Source organism: Geospiza fortis, unplaced genomic scaffold (genome assembly GCF_000277835.1).
Source record: "Geospiza fortis unplaced genomic scaffold, GeoFor_1.0 scaffold292, whole genome shotgun sequence".
NCBI classification, from domain to species: Eukaryota; Metazoa; Chordata; class Aves; order Passeriformes; family Thraupidae; genus Geospiza; species Geospiza fortis.
Window position 1 is genome coordinate 654,961 of NW_005054482.1, and position 26,274 is coordinate 681,234.

The window sequence follows — 26,274 nt, forward strand, 5'->3', positions numbered from 1 at the left end:
GTCCGTCCGTCCCTCTGCCTGCGAGCGTACGGGCTGGTGGATGAGGGATGCAGGAGAGCATCCCTGGCACGGTGTTGCCCTGGGCATCGGGGCTCGCCCGGCTCCGAGCCCCGAGCTGCGGCTGGGGACGCGAGGTGCAATTAGCCAAACGAGATAATGAAGGTTGCTCGTAATGGTTTTTACTGTGGGGAAAGTTAACCAGTCGCTAATAATGGTACGGTCTCTAGGCCAGACGGTCCCTTTGATAAGTTAACGTGCGCTCCCTTTATGCTCCTGGTAGGGGGTAAACAAATGCCTGAACAAATACAAATACACATAAACACCAGCGCGGAGAATGGCGGTATATGTCTTAGATCCAGATAATAAGTGTGGGTATTGTTATTTAGATGGCACATACTGGGACACTTATCTTTTAGTACACTCCATTTTCTAACTGAATGCAGTGCTAATCGTGGGATTGAAAGCTATTGTAATTGTGTACCCATCTAAATGCTGACAAGAATATACAATTATATTGTTTGGAATTGAGTTTAATGTTCTCTGAATTTTATTAGCATTTATATTTACTTATGCATTAAAATTCTACACAAAAAGAGGTCAGAACACAAGAGTTGCAGACATAAATATCAGACCCATCCACACCCTCGCTGCATTTTTCCTGAAAATACTGAAAAAATATATTTTATTTTATTTTTAAAGGAAGTGATAGAATCTGAAATGAGCAAATAATGGGTTTCCATTCTAAGCGATGCCTTTTCTCCCTCTGGATTTTGCAGTCTTTTGAAGCTTTTTTCCATACCCAACTTTTTATTATTATTTATAATGCGTGTGTTGCTGGAAAACCTTTCCACAGTGTGCTTACCACCACACGATGTTTAAACACACATTATAAAGTGGATGTAATTGTAAAGACTCAGAGGGATATAATTACATGTAGCAGATTTAGGAGCTAATTCTTTGCTTCTCTCTCTCTCTTTACTCCGCATTTTATCAACATAATTATTTTTTGACTGCAGACTAACACCCAAAAACTGACAGGCATCCATTATAGGCAGCAACTTGTTCACCAAATTGAAAAACAATGAACTGCAGGTTTATGTGTGCCCATTGTAATACAGAATTACCGGAGCTTTGTTCCACTAGAGGAAAAAGCTAATGGTTTTGAAACAGCAGGTGACAAAACACATTCAGTTTTTTTCTTTTTTGTTCCCTTTTTTTTTTTTTTCTCTTCCCTCCCCTGTTATCAGTTTGTTGATGAAGTCATTACGAACTGGGGGCCCAGAATAGGGTTGGCCTTATTTTTAGCAGATAGACTTTTAATGAGTTCTATTGTGGAGACAGTCATGTTGATTTGCTTACGTTTTTTTTCCCCCCCTTCACTCAGAAACTCCCAGTATTGAAAAGCTACTATCAAAGGACTGGAAAGACAAGCTTCTTGCCATGGGATCAGGGAACTTTGGAGAAATAAAAGGTAACGCTGTTTCTCTGCTAAAGGAAATTGAGAATGAATATACAGATACCGCTGGCTTTGTGGAACTTTGTCTGCTCCTCTTCCCCTCCCCTTCAAACACGGTAATTCGGGGTTTAAATGAAATGTGTGCACTCCCATCTGTGATCATATAAATCAATGGAATGCTGTATTGCCCTAAGTGAATGAATTTACATTAAGCTTTTGTTGCGTATATTGTTCTCTGTTATAAACGAGCACATCCTATTGCTGGATGGGGGGAAAAAAAGTCAGTACCAGACATATGTGGTACCAGAGTATAGCAGAGCTCAGTTTCTGGAATTTGAGGGTGATCTGATTTCCTTGTTTATTTTTGGGCAGATTTCGATGATGTAGATTTTTTTTTTCTTTTTTAGCACGTAGGGAAGAATAAAAAGAGCAAAGTTTGTGTAATGGTACCTCTAGGTACTGAAATTAGCCAGTGCAGATTTTAAAAGACAGCGTACAACATCTGTGCACTAGAGCATGTTCTTTTAAAGCCGTACTCCAGAAGGAAAATGACAAAATTTGACCACTCTCCAGCAGCAGTAGTTTCTGCTTTGCCAAGATATTTCCCCATTTTATATATCTAGGTCGTTTTAGGGAACCTGTGGTTGTTTGTTTTCATGTAATTTAATATTTTTATAATTCCTCTGCAGTGCTTATGATGAGGAACTCACTCAAAACACACGAGTCAGAAATTGCAAGTTTTCAGAGCAGCCATTATCACTCTGAAAAGAAGCAGTGGCTCTGATTCTTCTCCCGTTTATAGCAGCGTGCATCTGGAGTAGCAAAACCCAAGCCAACGTTGTTTTGGAAATGTGAAAGTAGAACGAAATTAAAATTAAGCCCTTCTCCTCCTGTGTTTATAAACAGGGCTTAGTTTCCGTCCATTACTTTGGGATGTTTATCTCCTGATGTTGTCCCTGCTCTGGAGATGCTCGCTCAGGCAGGCTCCCAGACCTTGTGCTGGCAGCTTTAGGGGCCCTGTGCACGAGAGGTGTGCAATATTCAGTAAAGCACACAGTACAAGATGCTCTCACAGGTTTGTGGGTTGGTGCACATGCAGAGAAAGTGTTATTTTAATTCTATGGGCCTTCCAGCCTGTCACTGATAAGCCACCAGCGTTAGCCTGTGCTGTTCCACTGCCTTACCCAAACAGGAAAATACTCCCCTGGTTTCCCCAGGCTTCTCCCCAGGAGGCTGTAATTCAAAGGTATACATTCATTACACATGTGGGATAACTTTATAACAGAATGCAGAGCTCCAGCCCCCAACAGGCTGAGAGGTTGTTGTGATGATGATGATGATGATGATGGTGATTATTATGGCTCCAGAGGCCCAAACTCTGGGTTCTTCATTTCTGCTCCATGTGTGTAAAGCAACAGGTCTCAAAAAGGAAGGGCAGCCCCTGGGCTTACGTGGCAGTTCTGGGTTTTAAAAGCACTTTGTTTCAAAATTACATCACCCTTTGCATGATCTGATGCATCTTTGGGATGTTTCAGGGAGAGAGTATGGGGAGACATCTTTGATATCCACTTTTGGGCATGCATTTCAGCAGATCTTGCACGGTGTGTGGAGCCTCTTTAATTCCTGACGCACTGGAACCTTTAGAAGGACTCCCAGTGATTCTCCAGTGCCTCTGCACTCTGTGGAGCTGCTCTGAAGAGTGCTGTGCACTGAGAAGGTGGTCTGTTCCCACTGCCTGTGATCTTTTTCTTTTGGAGGGCAATCTTTTTTCTCCCTTCCCCTTTTTCCCTTTCACAAGCTAAACTTGAAAGCAGCAGCAGCCAGCTATATGCTACCACCAGAGAAATTCAACAGTCCTTTCAGTCGTGCCTGGGGGAGAGGATGGGGAGCAACAGCACAGCCTCAAAGAAGACTTTTCTTTGCTTTAATTTTTGGTTTTTAGCTTTATATTTTGAACACAAGTCGAGTTATTGTTCTGCAGCTCTGTTCAAAGGGCTCACATCTGAGGCTTTTTAGTGTGACTGTGGTTCTGTGGTTGGGGGCATGGTTATTAGGTGTTTGGATCAAGTTTGGCAGTAAGCTGTGAAAACAGGCACTGGTTTATTTTTCCTACTGACTGCCGTGACAGTTGCAATTATTGTCCATTGTTCCTAGGTGGCTGGAAAGGAGGGAGGATACAATAGAGCATTGCCCTCTGGGGGTAAATGAATTTGACTTACAGATTCTTGGGGGGTCAGGCAGGCTGATTATTTAGTGCCCAGGAATGTGGTTTTCATGGCACCATCAGCCCCGAGCAGCCCACAAACAATGGCTCAGCTGTACTGCAGCTATATTTAGTGAGGCAGCAGGAAAGGTGTGCAAGTTGAGCCGCTCTGTACCCACATACACACGTGTACAAACACACGTATATCATGCTGCAAAATGCTTTTGTCATTCTATAGTTTCCAAGTTTTCCAGTTGTGATTTTTTAATTAACTTCTTTCTCTGTGCTTGGCCCAGCAGCTGCGTTTTTTCCGCCCCTCATTTCTCTATTAGTGGTATTTGGAAACCCCCATTTAAGCACTGTCTTATGTTTAATACACCCTGGAATGTGGGCAGCGCTAGGAGCTGTGCTGCCCAACTGTCTTACACACTGAACAGTTTTTTCCATTTAACTGTTCAAAATTTCATTGTGTTTTTCATTAGGTCTGGGGGAGTTTTAGTACATCATGTGCAAAAAGGCTCAGCACCAGGCTACATATTGTTAATGCCCAAGTCTGTGTTATTACCATTGAGTTTTATTATCTGGGAGAGATTAAAGAAAGGGAGATGAAGAGGAAGACTTTATTTTCTATTAACGTGATTTCCTTTAAGCTAGAGAGCAGTAATATTTTATTAAAGACAGGGAAATTGGTGAGGGGTTGGAAGTGGCCAGGCTCCCATGTTCTGTACTCAGTTGTTTCTCTTGGTTGCTCTGTCACCTTTGGCTGCTGTTTAAACCCCCCTTTCTTCATCTGCACACCCATAAAACAGAAGAGCCATCACTGAGTGTCTGCAGAGGCAGCTGCAGATTGAAGATCACACTTAGAAGGGTCTATATCCATGCAGTTACTAATTGAAAGGGAAATGGGTTGTTTTATTCCACAGCTGGACCCAAAGGTACTGCCAGGGAATGCTCTTAAAATGGGGCAAAGCCTAGAACCTTTCATGTCTGTAGAAACTGTAACTCAAATACCTGTGCTTGTTCAGAGAGTCTGGGGCTAAATTACAATTTTAACACTAGAGGTTTCTTAAGAAATTCTGTGTTTTGATATCTATGGAATTTTTACTGTGCTTAAAACAAGTTGCTGTATAGCAAAACCTACAAAAGTGCTGTTTAACTGAAGTATTTATAGTGAAGCTGTAAAACTGTATATTGACTTGGTTAAAGCCTGTTCAAACTTATATCCATCCTATTCAAAACCAGAGCTCAAAAGGCCTCTGGATTATCCTTGGATAATGCATTTTATTGGATTCAGTGGAGCAGAGAGATCTTCAGGTCTCAAAGTGGTGGTGTAGAGGAAGGAGAATCAGCCCCTTTTCTGCTGTCAGTGTAACTGCCTTGTTAGCTGTGCACTGCAACAGGAAAGGAGCTGCTGTCCTCCAGTGTCTCTAGGGAAGGTATCAAAATACATTTATGTCTTAATTATCAGTGATAATTTCTATTAAAAAAATAACTTATTGATTAAATTGTAGAATGAAGCTTCTCTTTCACTGGTGCTGGGCCTCAGGTGGCTTGTCCAGCCTTGCTCACACTGGGGTGAGTGAGGCAGCTTTAACCATGATGAGAACTCCTCTTAAAACTCCCTTGATGTGCACAAAGCCTTGCTGCTAATCTTGTCCATCTCTCTACTGAAACTTGGCAAGACACAGCAAGGCATATTTTTTATGTTCCCCACTTAGCTAATTTTGAATAGGTGTGTGGTACAAAAGGTTGAACAGACTTCTGTTTCCAATCTTTCTGAGCTGGTTTTCTCTTGAAGGCATTGTTAACAGAGATTGTGCCTCAAGAAAGAGGGGGCAGGTCTGAATGTGATGTATTTTTGTTGTAGTTTGAAAGACCTTTTGTATTGTGTGGGTGAGTTTGTAAACAGCTCAGGTGAAGTTCTCCGTACTCCCTGTGAAAGGGATTGGGTTAAAGTCAGCTCTTCATTGTGTCCATGGAAATCTGGGTGACTCTGGAGGCTGTGCTGGAGTGAGCACAGGTTTATGGAAAGTGAGATTAGCCTCCCAGCCCTGCTCTGCAGCTCACCAGAGCACAGAGGTTTGGTTTGTATGGGGAGCTGGGTTCCAGGTCTCAGGGTGACTCTGGAGTGAGCACAGATTTATGGAAAGTGAGATTAGCCTCCCAGCCCTGCTCTGCAGCTCACATCTCACAGAGGTTTGGTTTGTGTGAGGAGCTGGGTTCCAGCCCCAGGGAGTGTCAGTGCAGGTGCTGCCAGGCTGGTGTGATGAGAGATGGAGCTGTGCTTGCTGCAGACTCTGCTTGTGCCCCTGTGCTCAGGGGATGGGGCACCAGAGAGTCGGCAGTGAGGGGTTTTAGGGCTGCCAATGATGGCTAAAGAGAAATAATCCATTCAGCGATACTATAGCTCATCAGAGCCCCTGAATTAAAGACATATGTTATGTAGATTCAATGTATGGATTAACAGGGATAATCTGGTAGGTGACACACAGAATCTTGAGATAAGTGAGCTGTGCAGATTCCTGTATGGATTGTGAGGGATAATTCCAGTTAAGTAATGCTGCACAAGTTGAAGGCAAGTAAGCTCTGGGTAGTGCTCAGGTTATGTGCAGTAATCCAGTGAGTGACACTTTGGATCACATAATCTGTAAACTAAAGACAAGAAATTCTGCATTTACATGTGGACAGGAAGAAGGAGGGGGAAAGGGAGAGAGATTATTCATGGGGAATACACTGGGTTTAAACCTTTGACTAATGCAGCGCAGATCCCCAGGAGATGTGTCAATTTTCCATTTGCAAATTAAGGGTTCAAAAATGTTTGCAAACTTGTGTCAGCTCTGGGTGTTCTGCATTATTTTTTTTTTCTGTGAGTAGTATTGTAAGTGGAGTGGCAAGAGAAGGAGGATGAGAGTCATAAGTGAATGAGGTATGTTGGATTGTCAGCTTTTAACCACGATAAATTCAGCATTTCACTATAAATTCAATATTTCACTATAAATTCAGTATTTGTTGCAACCTACTTGGTGTCGTCTTCTTTGTGTTTACTTTTTGGAGGGGTTTGATAGCAGCAAATTGCCAATGGAGCTTTAGTGCTTTGTTAACATCCCAGAAGTGCTGGGGTGCACGGGATCCTGCCCAGGTGCAGCCAGGGGATCCTGAGTTTCAGGAGGAAATCTGGCAGGTTGGTCACAGGGCAGTGTGGTGCCCTCAGGCTGCAGAGAGGCAGCCAGGGCTGGCTGAGCCAACACAGAACTTCTCCAGGCCAGAAGGAAGCCTGGGGGAGAGGTGGTGGCTGCATGGAGCTGCTCCTATTTGACCTAGAATGGGAGGTTGGCTGAGGGCTGTGCATGGGGAAGGGAGGGTTGGAGGAATCTTTTTTAAAGCATCTAAAAATGTTATTTTATGGCAAAGCAGCTAATTCAGGTTGTTCTGGATTTTTGTACATAAAGGTATTTAACTTGGTCTCAAAAAGTCAGGTTCTAATTTTATTTTTAAGATGTGATTATTGATAGAGATAACGGAATGAAATTGAACTAATTGAGGTAGTAAATGCCAATGACTATGTTTGAACATATGGGGGCCAAACCCACTGTATTTAAAAATTGTTCAGAGAGCTGGTTGACAAAAGGGTCCTAAAGCTGTGCTTCATGGTTCTAAAATTACCTGATAGGGCTGAATGTCACTGAGCTACAGCTGCCAGCTTGTCACAACAAAACAAATATACACACACACACTTTTTACTCTTTTTCCTGCTGCTGCATAAAATTCCAGCAGCGACTCCTATTTTCCTAGCCTAGTTCTAACTTGTCTAGACAGTGAAACAATGAGTAACCTCTGAGAAAGAGTCTCAGCACAAACAGAGTTGTCTGTTCCTTTTGTAACCTTGACAATGAGTTGCTAACCTGGTTGAATACCAAGCCTTGTTTGTGGTCTGCTGTACCAAAACTTCTTCCTGACAGCAAATGAGGAGTGCTCAGTGACAGCCTCTTTCCAGCCTTGAGACACCAAAGTGCTGGTTCGGTGCACAGCAGGCAGCTGAGCTTCTTTTTCCCCACAGAATATGAGTTCTTGAGGCTGGTAATGGCAAAAGAGGGTAATTGCTCATAATTTGGTTTTACTCATTCTTCACCTTGCTCTAAAATCATAAAAGATTGTCTGTCTGCTGAAATAAAAACCTTCCTTGTATCTCGCTGTCCTACAGCGGATTTTTACTTGTCAAACAAAAGATTCATTACATAAATCTGTGGGTACAGGCAAATCAGTGTGAATTGTGCACTTTTTCTTTCCTTGTTTCTGTTTCCGGAGCCTGTGGCTTGCCAAGTAAAAAAGCAGTCAGAAAGTTTTCTTTCGTTACACTGACTCGCCCCAGCAATAAGATGAAATAGTTGAATTTAGCAAGGTGGGTAGTTGTAAGATGCAGTCATTGTGTAGCAAAGTTGGCTTAAATTCTCAATGAAAAATGCCAGTTTTGTCCTGACAGCTGCAGGGTTCAGAGGCCTGAGAAGCTCTGTTCTAGTCCATAGTGAAGCTCTGCAGTATTGATCAGAGCAGCATCAGCACAAGTTCCCAAGCACAGACCCCCCCATCCCAGCAGGTACAGAATTTAAAGTGCAGTCCCACTGCTTGGCCATAAACATTTCACATTGCTCTTTAAAACAGGGGAAAGATGTTAAATTGTGAATTTACCTCAGCCACTTAGATGTGTTTCTCAGCCTGCTTTTCCTGGAGGAAACACCAGCTCCTCACTGCCTCGTGTGTGACTGCAGGTGATGTCAGCAGCACGAATGGGAATACTCCTCTTTACATTTATGTCATAAATAGATTTTAAAATTTTTATTTAGGGAGAGCATGACACAGATTAGCTTGCTTTAAAGTAGAAGAACACTCGGTAACCTGTCTGTTTTACTTTTCTGGTTTCCTTACTAAGCAAAGTATTGTTGGGTTTAGATGTCTAATAATGTCAAGGTTAAAAGTAGTACAAGGAGTGAGGAAAAAATAGTTGAGACTGGGATGAGAATGATACTGTGGAGGAAAGATGCTGTAGGAAAACCCTCTAGAAAATATAGTTATTTCATGAACTGCTGATAATTTTATTTATTCTTTGGATTTGATACAGTTAGGACTAGTAGGATTTTATTCTTTCTGAGGACAGCTTGATTAATAGATTATTCGGTTTGAAAAACCTTCATTTGTGTATCAAAACTGTAACCTTTGCTGGCTAAAAAAGCCTGCTGAAAAAGGAGAGCGTTGCAGGAACTGCTTGGAGGTGACTCAGTGTTTAGCTCATGCATGGGCTGCAGCTCAGCCCGTGTCTCAGGGCTCTTACATCAAAGTCACAGAGGCTGTGCTGTGGCAGGGCTCTTGCTCCATGGGCTGGATGACATCAATAATTGCTTCATTCATAAGGGTCCCCTTGGCTGAAACCCTACCTAGTCTCCAACTGGGTCAAACACAGACTTAATTATCTATTTAACGTGTATTACTGTTAAAAGTCAGTGGGGAAATTCTTGGCCTTGCTGCAATAGTTCTGCTGGTGACTTCATCAGGGCCAGCAATAAAACCTCCTACACCACATAAAGTGCAGAATGACTTTCAGAGAGTTGCTAAAAACTTTGTGCTTCAGTTTGCTCTTGAAAAACATAATGCATGCCATCACCTTAATACCTGCAAACAGTCTTTAAGAAGATCAATTAGGTGGTGCTTTGAAATTAAAAAATGCTTTATTATTATAGATCTTAGCATCATTCGAATACAGAGCACTTCAAAATATTCTTATTTCCATTTAATGAGTTTTTCCCCCATAGAAAACTTTGTAGATACAGGAGGCTTTTTTTCCCTTTTGTAACCACAGCTAACGATACGAACATAATACAATATTATTATGTCTTCCAGCCTTTGTACTCGCACATTGTTTTCTTTGATTTCCCTTTGAAAGACAGATCCTGACAGTTCAAAAGCTGTTGAGGCAGTCCCTGTGACAGCATAAACTGGCTTGGCAGGTGGATTTCAGTGCCTGGGTGGGTGAGTGTGCTCAGAGCAGCATCCCCAGCAGTTCCTGGGGAGGGGACAGAGGGTTTGGGGACAGCCCTGCCCCTGGGGCACACACATCCCTCGGCTGGCTGGCAGCAAACACTCCCACTGCCTCAGCATTTGCTGCAAAAGCTGAAAATGCCTGTTACAGAAAATACTGGCTTTCCCAATTTCTCATTTACATTCTCATTCTGTCTAATAAATTATAACAAAGTATTTACTGTTTTGATCGCAGAAGCAGTTCCTCTGCCTTTTTTTTGCTCTGGTTCTGTTTTGGGTGGGTATGCCAAGGTTTCTCCTGTTCCTTTTCTCACTTTAAGTGTGTCATTTGGTCATATTGGTGTCTTCATTCTAATGTTTATTAAAATGTTACTGTCACTGCCAGTCTGAGCCTGTGAATCAGAACTAAGAATGTGTAATAGTTTATTTCACATTTGAGTAAATTTCTTCTACTACTTTAAACACTATTATGGGTAGTGTTGATCTGAGATGGAGTTTAGGTTTGCCTAGAATGCCGCTAATTTGAGTCTTCTTTTATTGCCATCTGCTGTGGGTGCTGCATCCACAAACATGGGGTTTTTCCTGAGTTTCTGTTCACGGTGATAGAGGATAAGCTGACACATCTGGAGAGCATCTTTTCTCGGTTCTTTATGCAGCTACCAACCTGCAGTGTGTGCTTTGATGGCCCTTTGCCCGAGCTGTTCCCATCAGTTGTGGAAAATCCATGTTCTGCCATTGCAGTGATGGAGCACAGAGAGCACCCACAGCAACCTCCTGAAGGGCAGGTGGTTAAAGGCTTTGTTAGACATGAAATGTGCAGTATCTGTTTGTCTGGGCTCTCAGGGTAATTCAGAGCAGTTCTTGAGGCATTGTTTGGGGCTCTCACTCAGAACCTCTGTGGAGTGGTCCAGCTTGCTGTCAAGGTGTGCCCTGCAGTGATGAACACTTGGGGTTTCTGTCAGCTGGAGGTGGCTGCTGGGGACAGGGGTTTGCACCCCTCCCAAGTTCCAGCAGGGTCAGCAGCCCTGTGGATAGTTCATTAATTCCTGAGTGGCATCGTTTGAGCAGCTGTCTTTATTTTATTTGTTGTTGGCTTAGTTGCTTAAAATACTGACGTGTTTTGCCCTGTGAGCTGCAGGATTCTTTAAGTGGAAATCCCTTGGCTGCCAAGACACTTCAGACCATGATACAGGTTTGGATCTCGTGCAGGTTCACACAGAGAAAATAGTGAGGGTAGGATAAAAGTCCACCATCCTTGTTTGCCTACGGCATCTAGAAAAGGGTGCAGAACCAACTGGAGCTCATAACTCTGTAGTGGTTTTTGCTGCACCAGGAAAAATTCCTGGCACTGATTGTACTTATGTAGTGACCCCACTGTTGGCCTCACCTCACCAATAAATAAATAACACTGTCCATGCTTTGGCCTTTGTATGTTCTGCAAAGGAATACATGATTGGCCATGGCAATGTGAAATGGCACTTTTGTTGACCATGTAAGAAAAATAATTATAGAAAAGATGTGCTAGGTAATAAGGCTAACATAAGAAACAACCAAACTTAAAGTAAATGCAAACATTTAACATTATTATCAAGACTGTCTGATTCAAGTGCTTCCCTTTTTTTTTTTTAATTTTCACACATTTACAAGCCAGCAGTTACCTGCAAGATATGTCAAAACTATGATTCATCATCAGTGGAGCTTCCATGGATGTGTGAATAAGACAAGGGGAAATGGCACAGAATTCCCCATCTCTCATTAGAGCCACACAGCTGATCCTTTTTTTTTTTTTGCCTCTGGTTTTGTGCAGGTCACTTGAGAGTATGGCTATCCAAGTACTTACTTTGCAAGGAATTATTACCTCAAAGGATTGAAATTATCATTAAGTACTATTCCAGTTACTGGAAGGATGGCTTAGTCCTGGGAAAAAAAAGCACCTACTGAGCCATGTTTTCCAGGAAGTATTCTCCAAGAGAAGATTTTTTTTTTATAAAGCTGATGCTGATAAATTTTCCCTTTTGGTTTATTAGCAAACTGAAATAGCTCCAGAAATATAATGCAAGAAGTCTGCCTTTTGTCAGGCTACTTTCACTCCAGCTGTATAAACCCCAGGAATAATGCATTGTACTTGGTAAGTAGGATATAAAACACCCCTTGTGGGCATTTCAGATTGTCTTTAAGAACGGAATAATAATAATGAAGAGAGTGAGTGGATGTGTGGCTGGCTGCAGTGTGCTGTTGGTGTCTGCTCTGGCAGTCACTGCTTGCTCTGAGCTCACAGTCATGGCTTGGGTCGGAAGGTCAGCAAGTCTTCCTGCAGTGCCCAGGGACACTTCCTCTGTTCAAAGCCCTGAAAACTGAACATTTCCAAGGATGGGGCATCCACCACTTCTCTGGGCAACTTATTTTAGTGTTTTACCACCTTCACTGTAAACAACTGCTTCCTTATTTCTAACCTAAATTGACTTTCTTTTAGCTTAAACCATTGCCTCCCGTCCTGTCACAGCAGGCCCTGCTTAAAAGGTTTGTCCCCATCTTTAAGAGCTTCTTGTAGGTACTGGAAGGTGCCTCTGGAGCCTTTATTTTCTCCAGGCTGAGCAGCCCCAAGTCTCTCAGCCTTTCTGAGAACAGCGAATAGAATAGATATAGAATAGAGAATAGATATAGAATAGCCAATAGAATAGATATAGAATAGCCAATAGATATAGAATAGAGAATAAAATAGATATAGAATAGAGAATAGAATAGATATCGATATAGAATAGAATATATATAGAATAGAGAATAGAATAGATGTAGAATAGAGAATAGAATAGGTATAGAATAGAGAATAGAATAGATATAGAATAGAGAATAGAATAGATATAGAATAGAGAACAGAACAGATATAGAATAGAGAATAGAATAGATACAGAATAGAATAGAAATTCTTTGAGAATAGAGCTCCAGCCCTCTGGTGATGCCCGTGGCCTCCCCTGTGCCCCTTCCAGCACATCCCTGACCTTGCTGTGCTCAGCACCAAGAGCTGCAGGCTGCACTTTGCTCCTGGCACTCAGCTGGAGCTGCTGCAGGGTTTTGCTGCCCTGTGCCAGCCAGGCAGGCTGGTGGGATGTCCCTGTCCCTGCCTGTGCCCTGCTCCCTCCCAGGGAGCCCAGCCCCAGCCTGGAGAGCAGCACGGCTTTTCTGCCTCTCCTGGGAACTGTGAGCTCTCTGCCTGTCACTTCACACATGTGGAAACAGTTTTCCACCTTTCAGATTAACTTAAAGATGGGGATTAATTTAACTTTACAAAGGGGTTTTTGATTCCCAGCTGAAAGCTGCTGTAGGAGCTGCAAATCCAGGGGTGAAGCAGCAGTGCTGAGTGTTGGTGTGTTTGACAGTGATTTCTTTCTGCTTGCCCTCACTCAGGGGCTGAGGCAATGCTGTGTGTTCCTTCTGTCTGTAGGACGTTCTTCCCCTCTCTCTCGTGCTTGCATCCACCCTCAGTGAAAGTTAGGAATAAAATATCTGCTGAATAGATAAATAAATGCAGAATATTTTGTTCTCAGGTGTTTCAGTGGCAGTAGCTGTGCATGGCAGTCTCCATTGGAGGAGCTTTATGGTAAACCCACGTGGGCAGGCCAGGCAGGGGCTGCCTCCTAGAACAATTCTGCACCCCTTGGAAACCCTGCACCTTTCTCCTGGGGAACAACAAATAAAGGATGCAAGAGTGGCAGTGGAAACCTCTGATTAATTCCATGGCCAGGTGGCAAATGCATGGCTTGTAGCAGCTCTCTGTCTCCAGTGCTGGAAGGAAAGCTCAGAGTTAGAAGTGTTTTCTTCAGCCCTGGGAGTGTTTTAGCACTGGCTTCCATTCCTTCTCACAGCTTTTAGCAGAACAGGTTTAAAGGCCTATGCTTTCTGTTGCAGTGTGTTTCTCAAGTTTCCAGCTTGTACCACAGTTTTTCTGGAGGCTTTATCTGAGAATATTCTGCTGTAGCTCTTTGTTGTGTGGTGAGAATATTTTCACAGAAATTTCTAGAACCCTAATGAAAAACAATGCAGTTGCATTTCTCCTGTCACGTTTTTTCTGGTGATTCTGTGTGGTTTTCCACCTGCATATGGCTGTCTACAAATGGATTTAAATGCTTGCACTTGGCTGATGTAGCAAATGGGATGTTGCTCGGGATCATATCATTGAAATTAGGTAAAAGTAACAAAAAAAAGGAAATTAAGCTAAATATCAAGCAAAGAGCCCTCCCAGTGGCACCTCAAGGGCTTTCAGAGCAAGAGCAGAGGATTCACCATCACAGCCATTTCAATCCAGTCTAGCAGGCTGTATGAAATATTGCAGGGAACATTCCTGCACTGGCAGGGGGGAAGGCTAAATGAGCTATTACCAGTAGCTCTCTCCATGTCTGACTGATAGTTGGATAGTTGGCTAGGAGCATGCTTGCTGGAGTCGCCAACTTTTTTTCTTTTTCCTTTTTTTTTTTTTATTTCCACTTGGAGAGCACTGGTGACATTGGCAGAAGAATGTTCCCTTATAACCACTGTCCTTCTGGGTAGAAAAATCACTTCTTCAGCATGATTATGAAAAGTGAGGTAGTGATTTCCTCTGTGTGTGTCGGCTGAACTCCACCATAAAAAACGTCTAACAACAGTGCAAATGAGAGTGGTGATGAGTTGGGTTTAACTCACATTTTGGATATGTTTATAAAAGAATTTGTCCCTTGAAATTGTACCTTGGTGGCAGCAACAGCAGTAGGAGTTACTGACAGTTTAAATACTGTATAATTTAATCCTAATCAGGGATGTGCATGATCTAACAGGTTATAGAGGGATGTTAATTACATTACATCAATGCTTTGACACTACAGAAACTGCATCTTTTTCCTAAGTTTCTGCCATAAATGTTGTTGTCTTACAAACTTGGAAGGGTTGGGCTTTTGATCCCCAGTGTTTAAAACTTGAAACTTCCTCAAAACAGGCAGTATTATTTCCCTCTGTTAATCTGACAGAAAGGCAGTGCAAAGAACCATTGAAGGGGGACCCCAGATCAGAGCCTGTGTGCAGATTTACCCTCCATGGCTCATTTTCCTGTAGAGGAGCAGGTCTTTGTGTGCACCATATTGCAGTCTGCTGCTGCTCTTTGCCTCTCCTGAAACTCTGCTTGCAGTAGAGCTGCAAAATCAAGAGAAAATAAAAGAGCTGCATGGCTCTAAACGTTCTCTCTTCTCTTTCTCCCCCACCATGTGATGCCCAGGGACTCCAGAGAGCCTGGCTGAGAAGGAGAGGCAGCTCATGGGCATGATCAACCAGCTGACCAGCCTGAGGGAGCAGCTGCTGGCAGCCCACGACGAGCAGAAGAAGCTGGCGGCGTCTCAGATCGAGAAGCAGCGGCAGCAAATGGAGCTGGCCAAGCAGCAGCAGGAGCAGGTGAGTGGTCATTGCACTGCCTGCAGCTCCAGCCACTCCCTGCAAGGGCTGCCCAGCAGCTTGGCTTTAGCCTCCATACCCGAAAAGTGCACGCAGGGTCTTTTCCGTTTGTTCTCCAAGGGGGAAAGGTTTGAACAAGAACACGTCAGGAGAATGCTCTACAGTTTAATCCTAATCATAGATGATTTAACAGGTTATAGAGGGGTGTTAATGCTTGCAAATTTAATTTGCAATAGATCCATCTTGGAGCTGTGCAGAGCCTGCTGCCAGCAATGCCAAGGTGTGATGGTGGTCACAGGGGTCTTAGGGTGAGGGAAGAGACGAGGATCAGACTCCATGTTTCAGAAGGCTTGATGTATTATTTTATGATATATATTACATTAAAACTATACTAAAAGAATAGAAGAAAAGGTTCTCCTCAGAAGGCTAGCTAAGCTAAAAATAGAAAGGAAAGAATGATAGCAAAGGTTTGTGGCTCGGACACTGTGTCTGAGCCAGCTGGGCTGTGATTGGCCATTAATTCCAAACGACCACATGAGACCAATCACAGATGCACCTGTTGCATTCCACAGCAGCAGATAACCATTGTTTGCATTTTGTTCCTGAGGCCTCTCAGCTTCTCAGGAGGAAAAATCCTAAGGAAAGGATTTTTCATAAAAGATGTCTGGGACACCAAGGCTGTGGGGTCAGTCTCTTCATCCAAGAGTTGGGCTAGATGCTCCCTGTGAGTCCCTTGCAACTCACAATATTCTGCAGTTCTGTGTTACCTTCACTACTGTTAGGGTTTTTGAACTGTCTGTAAATAAACAGGCACATCCAGCCCTCCTGAATAATCCCCCAAAGCCGCTTTAATTCAGAAGTACTGAGCAGGTATAAAAAGAACAAAATGCAGCACTTGCATTGTAAGGTGAGACATGAAGAGGTTGGGTTTTGCCAACCATGGAAAAAAGCAGAGAATAATATAAAGTCAGTGAACAAGTGTGACTTTTTTTTTCCTACACTTGAGAGGCTTGATTTTCAGTTTTTGCAAATGTGCCCTTCACTGGAAATGCAAACATGCTTTTCACATGTGATCATTTCCAATGGGCACACATGGACACACAACATTTTAGGCAAAAACTTAACTTTTCTCACAGATTTCACTGGGCAGATTTTAACAGAAATTAATGTCTGCTTTTGTACTTGAACGCAAGCAGAGAATATTTAGATATCTAGTTTAAAATTTTATCACACAATTGCAGCTCTGTGAGTTTTAAACTCACAAAATTCTTTGAAATCTGTCATAGTTGTCATATTCAGTGTCGGTATTGTACTTAAGCAAGTCTTAAGATTTCTAAGGCACTGCTGCTACCTTCAGACATTTAAGCCTTGTTTTCCCCTGGTTTTAATGATTTAAAATTATTAATTTAATTATTTAAAAACCTTATCTTATTTTGGCCTGAACTCCCACATGGGGAGAACAGAAGTGACTTACCTTGAGCTGCAGAATTTGCATCCTGCTGTTGTTAGGACAGCAAAGGTAGGGGAAGGAGTGAAGGTGGAATTGGCAATTCTTTCACCGGGAGACATCCTGTACCAGCTATTCCCTTCACCCTGCCTCCTAAAGTCACCAGTGCCACAGGGATTTGAAAGTGAAAAAGAAAATGAAGACAGTAGAAAAAGGCAAAGAGAAATTAGGATAACTAGGATTTCTTTTAATTGAAGAAATTCTGTTATTTCTTTATTATGCAGAAATTAAAATACCCAAACTCTGAAAAAATGTAGTGATAAAAATTATTTTTCTTTCTAAAAGAAAGGCTCCATTCTTGCTTTTTAAGTTCAAGGATGGTTTATCTCCCTCCAGCCTTTAGAGCTCTTAACTCCGTTCTGCTAGTGTCTGGTTTTTCCCTTCATGGGTGTAAAATGTGTCCCCAGCAGCATTTGCAGGGATTTAGGGAGAGGGAGGGTGGAAGTCCTTCTGGAAAAGGCACTTGGCTTTGAGAGGAGCCTTAGAAGGGCTTCACAAAGCAGGCTCATGTTGAGCCTTGTGGCCTTGCCTGCCCCTCAGCTCCTTGCAGCTGATACACACATTGGAGAGCCAGGGATTTTTCCAAGCTCACTTCCAGTCTCTTTGTGCCTGTTGCTACATTAATAAAAGTACACTAAGAACCTTGCTCCATGGTGTCAGATTGCTGGTTTTTAAAAACTTTCTGAGCAGGTGGTGCCAAGCAGAAAAGTATTTCTGGCCATCCTACTTTTTTGCTTTTTCTACCCTTCTCCAGCACTTTTTGGTTTCTCTGCTGGTGTTGTTCTCTCTCCTGGGGAATTTTGGCAGTGCCATTTCAGTAAGATTTCTGCATAGGTCCTTGTCTTATGCACAGCACAGCATTTTCCACAAGAGTCCCTTTCCCACTGGTGTTAGCAATGAATTGAACACGCGTCCCTTGCTTCAGCAGCAGCCTCTGCCCTCGGAGGTTCCTTAGCTCACAGGAGAGGTTTGAAGAACTAAGCAGGGTCAGAGCTTCCTGTGGATGGACTCTGGGAATGGTGATCCCTATCTCATGTTTCTTCTGTGCAATTTCTTCACAGATTGCAAGACAACAGCAGCAGCTTCTGCAGCAGCAGCACAAAATTAACCTTCTTCAGCAGCAGATCCAGGTCAGAGACACGTCTCCTCCCACACCCCTGTTACTCTTCCTTTCCCTTCCCCACGCTTTCCCTCAGCCATTGTTGCCACAGTTTCTTTAAGAATCTCTGCAGTTGGCTGGCATCTTGTTCATGGAAACACAAGAGGATTTTACCTGTCATTTAGCAAAAAAAAAGGTCAGGTTTTGGAAGGCTTTATATGATTAGCACGGTTTTTGTAGGGTCGGGAAGAAGTTGTTAGAGGAGCTGGTCATGCAAGCAGGATATAATATAAAATAATTCAGGCATTTGCAGGACCAATCCTCTTTCCTCAGGAGTGACAAAAGCATTGCCAGAAAGAGTTTGTTTGGAACCAGTGTCCTACAGCTCTGTGTTTGAGGCTTTGCTGAGGTGATTGATAATCTTCAGTGATTGATAATCAAGTGCACCTTCTTCCCCCTGCCTGAGGTGTTGTGAAACTGGAATTTTTTATTTATGCAGAAGTATTGTGTGAGTGAGAAGCTGGCCAAAGGGCTGGTTAGATTCAGGAGAGCAGCTGTGTAAGTTTCAGGTACCTGCAGGTTTATTCCCAGGAGTAGAAGAAGTTGTTAAACCAGCATACCCAGTAAACTTCATACTGTATTCAGAAGTTTCTTTTCATGCCATTGACTGTATTTCATTATTTTTCTTCCATGTGTATGCCCCTGTTTTGGGAACAGTGCAAATCTGCTTGCCTGTGGAATAACAGGAATGGTTAATAAACATAATCCATGGAATAACAAAGGACGGGTTTGACTTTACAGATACCTGGGACCAGGGTGGGATCTCTGGCTGTTTAATCATGCAGTTTTGTACAGAGCATTGCAGGCTGCTGTAGACTGGGTTCTGTTTGTTCAGTAGCAGCAGGATTCTCCTTCCAAAGCTTTTCATCAGCATTTCAGAGGGAGTTGCCTAAAATTGTCAATCACAGTTGTAAGCCTTTTAACAAAACCTAATTCCAGGCAGATCAGAGGAGCTCCCTACTGGAAGAAAACTTGGCTCTGTCATTCCAGGGACATTCTGTCCATATCTGGACTTGGGCATTTATAGAAAAACTCCTGGGAAGGTCCATCCCTCTGTTATAAGGCAACTTCTATACAAAATGTGCTTTGCTGAAAATAATTTTGAGATTGGTAAGGCTTGATTTGGCCTCGACCTCTGTACTCTTTTCTGCTTCCTAATTTGTGTGTGGGAGGGATTTTCTTTATTGCTGCATTTTTAATAAGACTTTAAAAGAAAAACAATAGCAAAACCTGTACAACAGCAAGGAAAATATTTGTATTTTTAGCATTTAGCTATGGCAGCGAGAGAGGAAGTTGTTTTATAAGCAGTGAATATAAATAAATTGAAGTAATGTAATTTGACCCCAACCCTTTTAAGTTTTAATGCCCTGTAGATAAGAATGAAGTATGTTGTTTTTAGGGGTAGTGAAGAAAACCCTGGTTATTGATAATGAGATATAGAGCCTTTCATCTCCTGATCCCTGGTCCAAGTTTGACCTAAGTCAGTAGTAAATGAAAGTCAGCCAAGTCCCATCTGATGGAAGCTGCAATCCTCAGGAATGATTTGGGGCTCTGGCTCAAGGGATTGCAGATGAAATATTGACCCTGCTGAGGTCAGGATTTCACCTCCAGGGTCCGCTTCACACAGACCCCATTGGATTTGTGGCACCCTCCTTTTGGATGGTCAGGCTGGAAAGGTCAGGAATGGAGCAGGCAGGGAGACAGTGCTGCTCTCTCATTCCCACAGAGATGATCTGTTTGTAGTGAAATTTGGCTGATACTGCACAGGCAGTCTGGGCAGTTCCATGTATGATCCTGAAGTCTCATGAACCCTGCCTGAAGCCCATAACTCTGAAGGGAAAACCATTTAAAAACAAAAAACATCCTTATTGACAGGGAACAAAAAGCAAAACATTTCTTCTCAGCTAGTGACTGTCAGAGAAGAAACAATTCTCAAAGAAATCGTCCTTTGGATATGAATTAAGGCAATGAAGTCCCCCTAAGGTGCCTGTGTTTAAAATGGTCAGTGAGTTTACAGTCAGCCTATGGGTTATGGGAGGTGGAAGAAAACTGTGACAAGAATGTAGCTGTGAGTTCAGCTTTCCTGACCTTGCCCTAATTAATCTAACAGGCTTCTGTCACACTGCCCTGAAGTCTTGAAATAGCATGAGATTTATTGACAGGGAAATATTCCTACAAAGAGTGGATAACTGTTTGACTTAGGTGCAGCTGAGTGATTGTGCTGTAGCTATGAACTCAACTTATTTATGACAAAGGAATCGTTTTACTTGAGCCAATTTTTTTCCAAGCTTGTAAGAGTTGCCATAATTCCATATAAATTATTACACAGAAAAAAGCCACTGAAAAATTGTATTGAAAGCATAATACCCTAAGGTTAGAAAAAAGCATAACCTGGCTGACCCCATGATTTATGAGTCCTTTCTCTCCGTGTGCTAACTTGGAAACAGCTCCCTTTCTCCTTAGCCCATCACACAATCCTTAACCAGGGAGAGGCTGAGAGTCCCTCTCCTCCTCAGAGGGCTGCAGATGCTCCGTGGAACTGCAGCTCAGTTAAACCAGCACCTCTGGGATGCTGGAGAAAGATGCTTTAGTTCCTTGGGCTCAGAAAAACATGCCTGGCATGCGAGTCTAAGTGACACATCTTTTCCAAGCCCATCTCTGCTGAGTTCATTGGAAGGTGGTGTCACTAAAACAGAAAACAAGGACTTTGTAAAGAGAGTTAAGTAAGCTGGAGGAAAGCTGCAGATTAGATTAAATTTGAGAATCTGTACGACCTCAAAATACTAAAATAGGATCTAGACGGGATTTTGTGTTTTGGCAGATGTTTATAATTTTTTTTCTACTTTTCAAGATGTTCTAGACCTAATTTGAGTTTCTCTGAATAATTAACTAGCCCTTCCCTGTTTTTTATGGCACTTTGGGATGCAGCCCCCCACGCGCACTGCTTTCTGCTCTGCCCAATCTTTGTGTGTGAGGTTTCTGCCTCTGAGTGTTGGTGCTGTTCTCCCTGCACCCCTGGCCCTGCTGTTCTGCCATGGATGCAGCTGGAATGTGGGTTTGCACAGCCCTTGGGCATCAGCACCCCCAAAGGTTTCAGGCTGTATTTGAGGCAGAAATTGTAGGACAGGCTGATACCTGGAATCTCAGGGCTTTAGCTGCTCAGAGTGACCCCAAGATAGGTTAGAAAGTCTCTTTTCCCAGCCCAGCAGTTGAAGGAGGAGTCAGGGCTCTTCATTTCTCGGTCTCAAGGTTGCTTATTGTATCTTATCTATAAAATTATTTCTCCGGCCCAACTTAGGTCTGTTTAGCAGGACAGACAGAGGCTCTCTGGCCGCCCCCTTTATACTAAAAACGACATATAACATGTTTACAGTGACTTCCCAATACCCATCACCTATGTTAGACAGTGAGCTTCTACTCTAAACCAATCCCAAAGTGCCAACATCACTGCAGAAGATGGAGGCCAAGAAGAAGAAGGAGGAGAAAGGCTGGACACGCCCAGATTCCTTCATCTTGCCCCCTGAACCCCCATTCCAACAAACACAAAAAATCTGGTTTTCACCCTGTGATAAATTCACTATCATTCTACTTAAACTTTCGTGGCTTGTAATCTTTCAGATAAGGTTGGTAGTTGTTTTTTCCAAGGGCTGAATCAAAGGCACAGGGGTCCTGGGCAGGGGCTCGAGCCCTCCAGGGCAGCCAGGGGAATTTCCTGGGTTCCAACACTGGTACAGCTCAGCAAGTTCTTGGCTTCAGCTCAGTTTTGTCCTCAAGGGAGCTCTCCTGGTAACCCGCTCCTCTTCTGTGGGGCCCCAGTCTCTCCCTGGTGCCCTTCCCCAGGAGCCTGGGGCATTGTGGGGCTCTGCAGCTCCCATCCCAGCCGGGCACAGAGGGGCAGAAGCTTGGGAGGTGCCCATGGTGTCACCCCTCGTTCCAGGGTGTCCCTGAGCCACGGGGCTGGGAGGGCCCCTGCAGCCCAGAGACAAAGCCTGGCCCAGGATGCTGATGGAAGGCTTTGCTGGGAGCTCACTGACAAGTGTCACTTTAATTGAACTGTATTTAAAATGAAATATGGTTGTTAAAATTCATAAAGCAATTCATATTCAGTAGGGCACTGTTGATAAAATAGGTCAACCTTGCAGCCTAAATTGTGATAAAACTGATACTGCTAATCTCACAATTTTGTGGAAAACCTGACAATGTTTTATGTTTTTCCCTCAAGCCCCAGCTCTTGGAGTCATGTGATGACAAAAATGCCAGCTTTCATTTCTCCCAAATGTAAACTTCCAACTCTCAGATTTCCAGGCAAAATCTGAAACCATGAGCACTACAAGTTCCAAAATTAGAAGGCAAACAAAACAGAGGCCAAATGCTGTTTTCTAATCTGTTCTGATTTTTAGTCAAAATTTTTTTTGGAGAGCCCAGCTCAAGATCTTGGAACACTGCAGGTTGCCAATAATGTAAAACTAAGATCTCAAAGCAGCAGGCAGCAAAAACGCTGCTTTACAATGTTTCTAACATTTAGGCCACAGTTTTGTTTGACTTTTTTGGTTTGATACTGTCAGTAATTGGTTACTAATTTGTGTTCTCTTCTGAGTGACATACTCAGCCCAAGAACCAAGTGCTTTCTGAAATTGAGGGCAGTTCCTGCCAGACAGCAATCTGTGTTTTAGGAGAGGCTTTTCATTTTCCTCCACAGCTAGAGCAGATGTTTTAATAGAACCCTTTCTTTGTGAGAAGGTTTGGACCCCTGAGAGTGAGGGGATCCCAGCTAAATTCTGATGCAACACTGGAACCAAAGCTGGCCTGTTCCACCTGGTACCTGTTAAATGCCTGAAATGTGGGAATTCATCTCTCCAGCACTAAAGCTGTGTTACAGAGGGAATAATTTTATTCAGGGCTGAAGGTGCACACAGGAGACTCTGCAAGGGGGTCACTCATGTACAGCCTCTCCATGCACAGAACAGTTTTTGCCCCATCACCATAAACCCCACTCCAGGTTCCCAATTCCCTGTTCTTTTGTCTGTCACTGCATTCTTGGACCACATGTCTTCTTCTCACCTCCCAGCTCTCCTTGCTGAAAGCAGCTTTTGCAGGCCTTGCTCCTGTGCTGAAAGTCTCACAGGCACAGCAGAATGGAATTAACCCTTTCAGTGTCAGCCCTGCCGGGGGGGATGTGGCTTTGCCAGCTCCTGGGTGGATGAAGAGATGCTCAGTTCTCAAACCAGAATATTCCCATTCTCACTGCCTTCTGAGGTTCGAGATGTTCCAATCTGGAATGTAATAAAAGTCTTGAAGTGAGAATTTCCTGCAGGATGGCTAGGCCATTTCCCAGCCAGATCTGTTTTTCAAAACGGAGCTGTGTTTTTGGGGAGGAAAGAGGGATTTGGTTTCTGAGTTACACAGAAGTTCAGCAAAATATTTCTTAAGCTTAACATGCAAAGTTTTGAAATGACACAGTTGTTATTGTCAAGACTTTCCAAACAGCAAGAGGTTCTGGGCTGCTTCCAGTCTTCCAAAACAGTGGTAGAGACCTGCTTCCAGGGTGCTTCAGTACCATCATTTACCCACCAGTTATGGCAATAATTTTTGTTGTTTAGATAGATTTGTTGTTTGCTCTGCACTCCTCAGGTGAGCAATCCTCTGTTACCCAGAGCTGGCTGCTTGATATCCAGACCCATTTGTGTTCTTTTTGGTTTTTTGAGAAGGCACCAGTTTCTCTTGTTGGGAGAAGACACAGATTAATTGACTGTAGAAAAAAAAAGTGAAGATTTTTTTTCCCTGCCCCAACAAGTTTGCAGTCTTAAATTATATTTCTAACATGGCTAAGGCATTTATTTTCTACATGCTTCTTCCAAAAAAAAAAAAAAACTCCCAATAGGCCACTATATGAGCTAAATACGTGGAGAACTTTGGGTTTTAATAAGGAGGGCAGAGATCCTTACTCCTAATCTTTGCCCTGTCAGTGTCTCCTCAGGGCAGTCACAAGGTCTTGGGGCATTTCTCCTGGTTCCCAACCAGAGCTCTCCATGGGTTTTAAAGGGCTGGGGTGGTGAGTGCTTCACTGGAGACACAAAAATGAGCAGGGGCTGCACAAGGGCCTGGTTACAGATTCAGAAATGCCTCTTGCTTCTGGATTCCTGTGTTCCCTGGGAATTCTGCTCTTCTGAGAAGTCAGTGGCAGCAGAGCAGGGCTTTGTGCTGCTGCAATCCCTTTGCAAGCCCTTGCAAGGCAGAGCAGAATTAGTTTTTCCACAACCAGAGTCCTCTTTGCATGTTAGAGAGAGGTGAGGACAGAAGGTTTCCTCGGTAAGACAATAAAACTGCTGAAGGAGTGCCTGATCCAGCTCCCACTGAACATGGGGAAAAGGCTCTTGTTCATATTAGCAGGAGTTTAATGGGACCTTTCCTTGGTAGGAAACTGTGAGAAAGTATCTTCCTCCTCTCTCTCCAGGATATTTTTAGAGCAGGCTCTGTCCGCTGCAGGGGTTTGGTTTTGTTTTTTGGGGTTTTTTGCCAGTGTGGATGTGAGAAGCTGTGAGTGCCCAGGCAGGCTGAGCATGCTGCAGTGCTGGTGGATGTGGGGACACTTTGTGCACATCCATCACGTGTCAGGAGCAGCTGTTCTGCTGCAGCTCACAAGCAGGGCAGGCTGCGCTCGGGGAGAGCCCAGGAGGAGTCACACTGCAGCCTTTCCCATGACTCTGCAGCCCCTTCCCGAAGCCCTGAGCTGCCAGCAGAGAGGCAGAACAATTGTTCCTCCCAGAGCCCTGCAGCTGATCTCCTATCAGTTATCAGAGGGACTCGCCTGTCCCTTGGGCTGCCAAAATCCCCTGGGAAAGAAGCTATCCAAAACCACACACATGCATGCACAGAACCAAAAACAAACAAACCCAAAGAGAACAACAACCCCAAAAAACCCCAAACAAACAAAACCTTGGGGCTGGGGGCGGAAATAGGGAAAAGAAGGGGAAGAAAGAAGAAAAATCAGTCAGAATGAACTAATTGCTTTCTGTGCTCTCAGCTTCAGCTAATAACGTTTGTGGCAGACTGGACTTTTGAGTAACCTGTGGGCCTTCATTTCCTTCCCTTAGCAGGCAAGTTAAGTTATGTAAGGGTCCTTATGGGCACTTCATTCAGTGCAGAGGATCAGTTTGCACCATGGTTTTAGCTCCACAGGTAACCCTTAGCAAGTTCCTGCAGGTAGTTTGGTCTCAGGCCTTTTCTGTACCCTTCTGCCATCTACATTTGTGTTCTGGTGGTGGTGTGCCAGTGCAAACCAGGAGTATCTGCTTAAAACTTGCATGAGCTCAGTTGGTCAGAGCATGGGTTGGGGGTTTGATCCCCATAAAGGCCATTCCCTGAAGAATTGAACCCTTGTGGGTCCCTTCAAACTCAGAATGTTCTGTGGTTCTGTGAACTTGAATTTATTGGAAATGCAAGGGCATGTTTGATTGAGGTAAAGCAGCTTTTTTTTGCCTATGCTGAGCTACTTGATGGCAATAGCACTTGTTTTCTCCAGTGTTACTGGTTCAAATGTTCTCAAATTCTAACACTGTTTTGAACTTCATGACTTCTTTTCTTGCCATTTTAGCATCTTTTCTTAATTTACTTTCTGTTACTGAGCTTTCAGTGTTCCCATTTTCCAGTTCTCTCACACAATCACAAGAAGAGGCCAGAAAGTTTTTTTTTGTTAAAAACCAGAGCACTGAAACACCCAAAATAATCCAGCATCTTAGACTGTAAGGAAAGGCCAGTGGTCAAATCCAGTCCTCACAGCTGGCAGCATCGTGCTCCAGGGCCTCATCTTGGTCTCTCTCTCCTCAGCAGGCATTTCAGGGCCCTGTCTTTTTTTGTTTGTTTGTTTTCAGTTCCCCTCTCCAATTTCTGCATCTCTCATCATCAGCTCTGACCATTTCCTTTCACTTTCAGCTCCCTGGTGCTGAGTAACCTTTCCTGTGCAGCTGCCCACCCTTTCCTGCAGCAGCTTCTGCTCTCTGCCAGCCCTCCTTGTCTGTGTTTCCACGGCCTTATTGGTGGGTTTGTCTGGCATTTTGCTGCCTGCAGAGCATTCTGTGAGTGTTTGTGCTCAGAGTGGGTGGCGTGGGGTGCCGTGTGAGCTTCACCTGTGCAGGTGTGGGCACAGCAGGGGCACAAGGTGCCACCTGGAAGTGCCTGGAGAAGCACAAGCTCTCCGTGGCCGTGGTCTTGTCTGTGTAATCCTGAGCACTCCTGCTGTACAGCCAAAAAAAGGCTGCCACTGCTGCCTCTGCAGTGAGGTGAAGCAGGAGATAACAATAAATTTTTTACTGCTGGCTGGCAGAGGTGTTTAGGATGTGTTTTCTTTATATCTTCATCCGCCCCTAATTGAAGATGCTTTAAAATTGAATGACTAGCAGTCAAAACGTGTTTGCTTCAAACTGAGAAGAAAAATGCTGGTGTCTCTTCTTGCAAGCTGATTGCGCTTTGTACACAGCTGACAGCCACAGTCACTTTGAGTGACT

The 26,274-nt window shown here is 43.6% G+C and overlaps 1 protein-coding gene across 2 annotated transcripts in view; it reads left to right on the plus strand.

Annotated features, from left to right (window-relative positions):
* The window catches only part of SOX5 (SRY-box transcription factor 5), a 274,532-nt gene that overhangs the window by 125,914 nt on the left and 122,344 nt on the right, over window positions 1–26,274 (plus strand). For both annotated transcript variants that reach the window (XM_031063130.1, XM_031063131.1), the window contains exons 5-7: window positions 1,385–1,471; window positions 14,932–15,104; window positions 17,673–17,741. In XM_031063130.1, the coding sequence (XP_030918990.1) occupies window positions 1,385–1,471; window positions 14,932–15,104; window positions 17,673–17,741 (329 nt within the window). The remainder of the gene's footprint in view (window positions 1–1,384; window positions 1,472–14,931; window positions 15,105–17,672; window positions 17,742–26,274) is intronic.